Below are 10,194 nucleotides of genomic sequence, written 5' to 3'. Positions count from 1 at the left end.
TGTCTAAAAAATAAATAAATAAAAAGGAACCAACAAGTCGCTACCAAAATCTTCCACTATAATAGTGTCTCAGTTAACTCTAAGGCTGCATTGACGGTGCTCGACGCCCAATCCATATAGACCAGAAACGTTCGTTCATTCGAAATTAGAGCATTCACAGTCATTCTGTCGATTTTCAGGGCATTTACAGGTCACTTACTGTTCATTTAAGGGCATTTACAGGTCATTTCATGTTGAGTTTGAGTCACTGTCTATTCATTTGGGTCATTCCCAGGTCACTTCCTGTTATGTAACTCAAAATAAACAGGAAGTGACCCATAAAATACCCCAAAATCAACAGGAAGTAACTGAAAATCAACAGGTAAATGACCTTAAATGGCCCAAAATTACCTCATTGCCTGGCATTGGCTGCCACTGACGGCCATAGACGTTCAATACGTTTGAGTGGGAGGGATGCCAGGGAATAAACGAATGTTCATTCGCTGCCACCCTCCCAGTTCAAATGGATTGGACGTCTACTAGTGATAAACTCATTCCAATTCACAGCAGAAGCTTGTTTTTGTGTTTATTAGTCGTTTGTGGAATATCATGGAATGATTTCCTGACATATGTATCGATAATCGTTGTATTGCCATATCGTCAGATCATCGTCATCGTGACCTTTGTATCGCAAATCGTATTGTATTGTGAGGTACCAAGAGGTTCCACTCCTAATGTAAATATTTTTTCCCCCTATAAAACATGCACATACAGTGCGGCAAATAAGCATTTAGTCAACCACCAATTGTCCAAGTTCTCCTACTTGAAAAGATTAGAGAGGCCTGTAATTGTCAACATGGGTAAACCTTAACCATGAGAGACAGAATGTGGGAAAAAAAAGAAAATCACATTGTTTGATTTTTAAAGAATTTATTTGCAAATCACGGTGGAAAATAAGTATTTGGTCACCTACAAACAAGCAAGATTTCTGGTTGTCAAAGAGGTCTAACTTCTTCTAACGAGGTCTAACGAGGCTCCACACATTACCTGTATTAATGGCACCTGTTTTAACTCATTATCGGTATAAAAGACACCTGTCCACAACTCAGTCAGTCACACTCCAAACTCCACTATGGCCAAGACCAAAGAGCTGTCGAAGGACACCAGAGACAAAATTGTAGACCTGCACCAGGCTAGGTAAAATGCTTGGTGTAAAGAAATCAACTGTGGGAGCAATTATTATAAAATGGAAGACACATACAAGACCACTGATAATCTCCCTCGATCAGGGGCTCCATGCAAGATCTCACCCCGTGGCGTCAAAATGATAACAAGAACAGTGAGCAAAAATCCCAGAGCCACACAGGGGGACCTAGTTAATGACCTACAGAGAGCTGGGACCACAGTAACAAAGGCTACTATCAGTAACACAATGCACCACCAGGGACTCAAATCCTGCACTGCCAGACGTGTCCCCCTGCTGAAGCCAGTACACGTCCAGGCCCGTCTGCGGTTCGCTAGAGAGCATTTAGATGATCCAGAAGAGGACTGAGAGAATATGTTATGGTCAGATGAAACCAAAATAGAACTTCTTGGTAGAAACACAGGTTCTCGTGTTTGGAGGAGAAAGAATACTGAATTGCATCCGAAGAACACCATACCCACTGTGAAGCATGGGGGTGGAAACATCATGCTTTGGGAGGGTTTTTCTGCAAAGTGACCAGGACGACTGATCTCTGTAAAGGAAAGAATGAATTGGGCTATGTATCGAGAGATTTTGAGTGAAAATCTCCCTCTATCAGCAAGGGCATAGAAGATGATACGTGGCTGGGTCTTTCAGCATGACAATGATCCCAAACACACAGCCAGGGCAACAAAGGAGTGGCTTCGTAAGAAGCATTTCAAGGTCCTGAAGTGGCCTAGCCAGTCTCCAGATATCAACCCCATAGAAAATCTGTGGAGGGAGTTGAAAGTCCGTGTTGCCCAACGACAACCCCAAAACATCACTGCTCTAGAGATCTGCATGGAGGAATGGGCCAAAATACCAGCAATGGTGTGTGAAAAGCTTGTAAAGAGTTACAGAAAACGTTTGGCCTCCATTATTGCCAACAAAAGGTACATAAGAAAGTATTGAGATGTACTTTTGGTATTGACCAAATACTTATTTTCCGCCATTATTTGCAAATAAATTCTTTAAAAATCAAACAACGTGATTTTTTTTTTTTTTTTTTTTCAAAATTCTGTCTCTCATAGTTGAGGTTGACAATTACGGGTCTGTCTAATATTTTCAAGTGGGAGAACTTGCACAATTAGTGGTTGACTAAATACTTATTTGCCCCACTGTATGTTGAGTACAGCATTTGCCATATTTTGTTAAAACAAGACTCCTATAGTTTATAAACATGAAAAACTGAAATCACTTGTGATTTTGCACAGACTGGTTAAAAACAACTGTCAGACCTAGAGTGAATCAACAAAGTTTGCATCCCCAAAGTAATCCATATAAAAACCACTGAGTCAACATCATTCTGCCTTTTATAACAATACACTGTACATTAAAAAAAAAAAAAAAAAAGTTTAACTTACTGAAACATCCGTGCAAACATTTCCCACCACCACTACTGAGAAAGTGCATCACTGGAAGACCACTGTTAAGCACGTCTTCACCACTCACATACGATGCAATAGGACAGGAGCGAGGCAAAAATCAGATGACTTATTTTAACAGTATATGAATGAATATTTGACACCTTACATTACACATCAAGAGCAACAAACGACATCCAGAAGCATGCAAACATTGATGAAACTTCATACAACAGGAAACCACCGGCAATATATATTATATTAACAATCCATATATTACATTTATTTTCAATATACTTGTGGCTTTGACACCTTGTTGTGGCGCTTGGTGGGTTACAAGACAGGAAGTTAGAAAAAAAAAAAAAAAGCCGTTTTCCTTCCGACGCTAGTGTCGATTAGTTTAAAATGGGGGGAAAAATGCAACTTGAAAAAAGTGCAAACTTGAAAAATGATGCACTCCTTACATAAAGTTACAGATATTGGCATAAAGGTGCAATTTAAAGATGAACTTGAAATGTTTTAGAACCTTTTATTGGACCTTGTCTAAACTTGCCCCAAAGGAAAAAAAAAATCATGTTTCAGTGCCACTGATGGCGCTTGATGTCAGATCAGGCCATAGTCGTTACTGATGTAGAGTGAGGCTACGTTCAAATCTTTTTAGCAGTTTTGAAAGTGCAGTCTTACCTGTTAAAAATAAGATTTGTTGAGATATAAAAAGATATGTTGGGAAATGTCACCTGAAGGCTCAATCCCTCGCTTTTTTGCAAGTTGCATTAATCATAGTAGTCATGTGCTTGTACGAGTTGCAAAGCTTTGTCTTCTTTAACTAGAATATTCTTTCATTAGAGTAATATTGAAGTCATGTTCATTAATGTTGGGACATGGATATTCTTATCTTTTCAACTTTGAAACGCCACCATCTTGGACTTGAAAGGATATGAACAAAACGTGCTTCCATTTGAGGTCATTTGCATCCAAATCAGGCAAACATTGCACAAATGGCAAGTTTGTATACAGTGGTATGAAAAAGTATCAGAACCTTTTGGAATTTCTCACATTTCTGCATTAAATCACCATCAGATGTGATCTGATCTTTGTCAAAATCAGACAGATGTAAAAACAGTGTCTGCTTTAACTAAAACCATCCAAACATTTATAGGTTTTCATATTTTATTGAGGATAGCATGCAAACAATGACAAAAAGGGGGAAAATAAGTAAGTGAACCCTCTGCCTAAGGATATTTAAAGAGCAATCAAAACTAATTTTTCCCAAACAATTTAAGTCAGGTGTGTGCCCAATCAATGATGAGTGGTTTAAAGCTGCCCTGCACACTATAAAACACACACCTGGTAAGAACTGTCTTGATGAGAAGAATTGTCTGATGTGCATCATGGCTCAATCAAAAGTGCTGTCCGAAGACCTGCGATCAAGGATTGCTGATTTGTTTAAAGCTGGGAAAGGATACAAAACCACTGTCACACTCCACAGAAGTTTTGGCAAAATATTTTGTGGACTGATGAAACGAAAGTTGAATTGTTTGGGAGTAACACACAACGTCATGTGTGAAGGAAAAATGGAACAGCTCAGCAACATCAACACCTCATCCCCACCGTGAAGCATGACGGAGGGAGCATCATGATTTGGGGCTGTTTTGCTGCCTCAGGGCCTGGAAAAATCATTAATGGAAGAATGAATTCAAAAGATTGTCAGGATGTTTTGCAGGAACACTTGAGGCCGTCTTTCAGATAGTTGAAGCTAAAAACAGGATGGATGCTGCAACAAGACAATGATCCAAAACACAAAAGTAAATCAACTTCAGAACGGTTTCAGAAGAACAAAATGCACGTTCCGGAGTGGCCAGGTCATAGTCCAGACTTGAACCCCATTGAGATGCTGTGGCATGACCTAAAGACATTGATTCATGCCAGACATCCCAGGAATCTGACTAAACTACAGCAGTTTTGTAGAGAAGAATGGGCCAAGATTAGTCCTGATCGATGTGCCAGACTGATCTGCAGCTACAGGAAGCGTAGGGTGGAAGTTATTGCTGCCAAAGGGGGGACCAAAAAATATTATTAAAAACATTAAAATACATATATATATTAAAAAATATTAAATGTGATGGTTCACTTACCCCCCATCTGTCATTGTTTTCATACTATCCTCATTCAAATATGAAACCTGTAAATGTTTGGGTGGTTTTAGTTAAGCCAACACTGTTTTTTCATCTGTGTGGTTTTGACTAAGAACAGATCACATTTGATGGTGATTTTATGCAGAAATGTGAGAAATTCCAAAAGGTTCAGATACTTTTTCATACCACTGTATAGTATGTGCCTGTCATTTTTTACTTTTGAATACTGTTTACAGATATTTTGTAGTCACTTACAGTTTGACATGTGGATCAGATCAATGACACCACACGCAAGATTTCCCCCATGGTGATGTTCTGCCGGGCAGCAGTCTTCACTTTGTGCCTTTTACTTTCATTTTTGTCAATTCAGCCAGTAAAATGCATGCTCAATTGGATTCAGGTCAGGTGATAGAATTGGCCATTGCTTAAAATTCCCATCGTCTAGAGTCATTCAGGTCCATCTGTCCCATGAAGTAGTTCTCATTCCTTCAAATGGTTAAGCTCGCTCCAGGTTGTTGTTTTAAATCAATTGAATTGGTGTTTACAGTCCAAATGACAGCAATTGTATCCATGTCAGAATATTACAAACCTGCCTGTAAAGTGGTTGGTCTGAATGGCAACTCGAGAAGAAAAACAAACGACTACAGTTGTGACTCTGACCTGACCTTGAAAGCTTAACAAACAAGAGTGTCTAATAGCTACACTGCAATTGGAATGCACTCGTTGGCGGGGTGTGCCATCCGCATGAGGTACCCGCTCGGCAGAAGGCGAACCGCCAAACTGTTACTTGAAAGGCTCCACGACGTCGACTGTCCAACAAATGGAGGAGATGCACAAACATGCACACACAACAACAGGAAAAGTCCAGACGGGCCGACAGGGGAGGAAAGGCGCTCTACCCCAGACCTTGCTCCTGGCTCTCCACGTGCCGCCGGCTGGTGCGCTTGCGCTGTTGCCGCTGGTTCGGACCAGCCTGCTCCCAATAGGATTGGCAGTATTGGTTTATCAGTCTGATCTCAGGAGGGAAAGGCGTGGAAGAGAATGACGACCGAGGGTCAGGTCGCACGTCGTGAGTCTCGGGCTCATCTTCGTCATCGTCTCGAGCGCTGAGCGCCAATACGATGTCGCGATCGAGGATGCGCAGCGCCACGCGTGCCACCGTGTGTTTGAAGTTGTTCTCTGTAGCCAGGCAGTGGTAGAGCCCGGCATCCGAGCCATTCAGGGACTTGAGGAGGATGCCGTGGTTAGTCTTCACCACGTCTCCGACTCGGCTTAGCTGGAAAAACGTTGAGGAAAAACAAAGTGTTACACATACTGTACATTTAGAGATCGGGGTGCCGATCGATCGGGTCCGATCACGTCATTTTCAAAGTATCGGAATGGGCAAAAAAATATCGGACATGCCTTTTTTTAATTTTTTTTTTTTTTTCATCAAATCGTTTTCTAATTGTATTTAACGTTACAGACATAATGTGTTACACTCTTCCAGAGTCTTTGGTATAAGCTTAAGGTAGGGTTATCAAATTTATCGCATTAACGGCGAGAATTAATATTTTTTACATTTATCACGTTACAATATTTAACGCAATTAACGCATGCGCTGCATGACCCACTCAAGCATTGTCGCGGTCAATCTATAATGGTGCCGTTTTACCCATACAGTATATAGAGCTAAAAGGCAGCGTAAAATGAGTAGAGTGAATTTTGGCAGCCTTTGGAGCCTATTTTAAATGGCTAAAGCCTTACAATCCCTCTCCCAACGATTAGAATAATCGTGGGAAGCAATGTGGGGAATAAAGGTAGTAGTTGATATTTTTCTTAACACCCTATGTTATTTCCCAACTCAGAGAAGATATATCAATTGGTACCATGACGCACAGTCACGGTTGCACTTCCCATCATGCATTTGGGCAGAAGTTAAATGGCTACATTATCATTTACTGAAAGCTCAATAAATACACTAGATGGCAATGTTTAGTCACAATATACAAAGTCACATTTATCTTTTAAGAATTAGAAGTCTTTCTATCCGTGGATCCCTCTCACAGAAAGAATGTTAATAATGTAAATGCCATCTTGAGGATTTATTGTCATAATAAACAAATACAGTACTTATGTACTGTATGTTGAATGTATATATTTGTCCGAGTTTTATTCATTTTTTTCTTAATGCATTGCCAAAATGTATATGATCGGGATAAATTATTGGGAATGATTGGAATTGAATCGGGGGCAAAAAAAAAAAGCAATCAGATCGGGAAATATCGGGATCGGCAGATACTCAAACTAAAACGATCGGGATCGGACCGGGAGCAAAAAAACATGATCGGAACAACCCTACATACATTTCTTCTATCTGTATTTTTACTCAATTAAGCGTAATTTCTCAAGTATAATATGGAATTGTTGTCATAATATTTGTCAGTGAATAATTACATTTTAGTGCCAATGGCGGCAATAGACATGCAATCCATTTTAGGCTGGCAGTGATCATTCTCAGCTTATGTGTTAAGTCTAAGAAAAATAGACACCCAGAAGGACTAATTCAAAACAAAAAAAACTGCACTTACCCGGTACATTCCAAAAGTACCGTATTTTTCAGACTATAAGTCGCTGTTTTTTTTCATAGTTTGGCTGGGGGTGCGACTTATGTGTGAAATTACTGACACATTATTATATCATTTCACATGGTGTTTTGGAGTGACACTGATGGTTTGGTAAACTTGTTAGCATGTTCTTTATGCTATAGTTATCTGAATAACTCTTAATAGCTACGTTACAGTTGTGGTCAAAAGTTTACATACACTTGTGAAGAACATAATGTCATGGCTCTCTTGAGTTTCCAGTTATTTCTACAACTCTGATTTTTCTCCGATAGAGTGATTGGAACAGATACTTCTTTGTCACAAAAACATTCATGAAGTTTGGTTCTTTTATGACTTTATTATGGGTTAACAGAAAAAGTGACCAAATCTGCTGGGTCAAAAATATACATACAGCAACACAAATTAGCAAATTCTTGTGAGTGATTATTGACTTGAACAATCATTGACTTGAACAAGTCACTTGGAGCCATTTCAAAGCAGCTGCAGGTCCCAAGAGCAACAGTGCAAACAATTGTTTGTAAGTATAAAGTGCATGGCACTGTTTTGTCACTGCCACGATCAGGAAGAAAACGCAAGCTATCACCTGCTGCTGAGAGAAAATTTGTCAGGAGGGTGAAGATTCAACCAAGAATCACCAAAAAGCAGATCTGCCAAGAATTAAAAGCTGCTGGAACACAGGTGCCAGTGTCCACAGTCAAGCGTGTTTTGCATCTCCATGGACTGAGAGGCTGCCGTGCAAGAAGGAAGCCCTTGCTCCAAAAGTGTCACCTTAAGGCTCGACTGAAGTTTGCTGCTGATCACATGGACAAAGATAAGACCTTCTGGAGGAAAGTTTTGTGGTCAGACGAAACAAAAATCGAGCTGTTTGGCCACAATGCCCAGCAATATGTTTGGAGGAGAAAAGGTGAGGCCTTTAACCCCAAGTACACCATGCCTACCGTCAAGCACGGTGGTGGTAGTATTATGCTGTGGGGCTGTTTTGCTGACAATGGAACTGGTGCTTTACAGAGAGTAAATGGGATAATGAAGAAGAAGGATTACCTTCAAATTCTTCAAGATAACCTAACGTCATCAGCCTGAAGATTGGGTCTTGGGCGCAGTTGAGTGTTCCAACAGGACAATGACCCCAAACACACATCAAAAGTGGTAATGGAATGGCTAAATCAGGCTAGAATTAAGGTTTTCGAATGGCCTTCCCAAAGTCCTGACTTAAACCCCATTGAGAACTTGTGGACAATGCTGAAGAAAAGTCCATGTCAGAAAGCCATCAAATTTAACTAAACTGCACCAATTCTGTCAAGAGGAGTGGTCAAAGATTCAACCAGAAGCTTGTGGATGGCTACCAAAAGCGCCTAATTGAAGTGAAAATGGCCAAGGGACATGTTACCAAATATTAGCGCTGTTGTATGTATATTTTTGACCCAGCAGATTTGATCACTTTTTTCTGTTCACCCATAACAAAGTCATAAAAGAACCAAACTTCATGAATGTTTTTTGTGACAAAGAAGTATCTGTTCCAATCACTCTATGAGAGAAAAATCAGAGTTGTAGAAATAACTGGAAATTCAAGAGAGCCATGACATTATGTTCTTCACAAGTGTATGTAAACTTTTGACCACAACTGTAAGTTAACATACTGGCCACGTTTGCATTTTGTTGTTCATGCATCATGTAACATTAACATACTGTACACTTATTCAGCATGTTGTTGTCTTCTGTATTTTTATTTTAAATTGTCTTTCAAGATGACATAACTGTTCTATGTGTTGGATTTTATCAAGTAAATTCCCCCCAAGAATGCGACTTATACTCCGGTGCGACATATATATGTATTTTTTCCTATTCGTTGGGCATTTTATGGCTGGTGCGACTTATACTCAGGTGTGACTTATAGTCCGAAAAATATGGTATATGTAATGACGAATGACTAATGTTACAATATTAATAACATTTTCAGCACACAACAAGAATCAGACAATAGCATGCCGCGTCCATGTGTGTTGATATCGGTGATTATATTGCAATGGGGCATAGACCCCACCATCAGTTGACAAGACAGCTCCCACAGACATTGCGCCACGCCTTCACAGAGGGGGCCGACCCAAGCATAACGTTGAGTTGGCTTTCACTGTGATAAACTCAAACACACGCTGCGTTCTAACGCAGGATGTAGGTGGAAACAGGACGAAGGTTTTACTCCATACAAGCAGGCAGGAGTGTCACAACAGTGATTTGGTTGAGGATTAAAGGTAATTATTATATTAAATAGCACCATGTATGCGTTTTGAAAAGTTGTGAAAAAAAATCAATGGATAAAATTAGTGTAAGTTTGGCTTGAAATATTTACGTAAAATGAATGATAACTGCCCGTTTTTTTTTTCTTGTAAATAAATGCTTAAATCGCTGATTACTCTAGAAAAAAATACACATGAAAATATCAGGTAATACCATGCATTTCATGTTTAAACTTGAAATGTATCGCATTTTAGCATGTAATATAACCTGTCATGTTCCAATGTGAAACCTACCACGTTTTACATTCAAACACTGTGATGTATTTGAAATATTTACGTAAAATGAATGATAACTGCCCGTTTTTTTTTTTGCTTTTAACCAAGAATCTAGACTGTTTTTCATTCATATCTATGGAAATCCCGCGACTTAAGCATTTATTTACAAGAATTTTCAACTTAAAAAGCTATTTCTTACGTGACAGCCGCCATGTTGGATTACACTATACCGTAACTTTTGCTTGAAATATTTATGTAAAATGAACGATAACTGCCCATTTTTTGCCTTCAACCAAGAATCTACACTGCTTTTACATTCACATCTATAAAAAAATCAGCGATTTAAGCATTTATTTACAAGAATTTTCAACGTAAAAA

The 10,194-nt window shown here is 39.4% G+C and overlaps 1 protein-coding gene across 2 annotated transcripts in view; it reads right to left on the bottom strand.

Moving 5' to 3' along the window:
- Positions 1-364: 364 nt before the first annotated feature.
- Positions 365-10,194, bottom strand: part of sema3ga (sema domain, immunoglobulin domain (Ig), short basic domain, secreted, (semaphorin) 3Ga) — a 45,084-nt gene continuing 35,254 nt past the window's right edge. For both annotated transcript variants that reach the window (XM_057825175.1, XM_057825184.1), the window contains exon 19: positions 365-5,976. In XM_057825175.1, coding sequence (XP_057681158.1) covers positions 5,596-5,976 — 381 coding nt within the window. In that variant the 3' untranslated portion in view covers positions 365-5,595. The remainder of the gene's footprint in view (positions 5,977-10,194) is intronic.

This window comes from Corythoichthys intestinalis, chromosome 2, assembly GCF_030265065.1.
Source record: "Corythoichthys intestinalis isolate RoL2023-P3 chromosome 2, ASM3026506v1, whole genome shotgun sequence".
NCBI classification, from domain to species: domain Eukaryota; kingdom Metazoa; phylum Chordata; class Actinopteri; order Syngnathiformes; family Syngnathidae; genus Corythoichthys; species Corythoichthys intestinalis.
The sequence above is the reverse complement of the archived record's forward strand: the minus strand, read 5'-3'. Positions and strand labels throughout refer to the sequence as shown.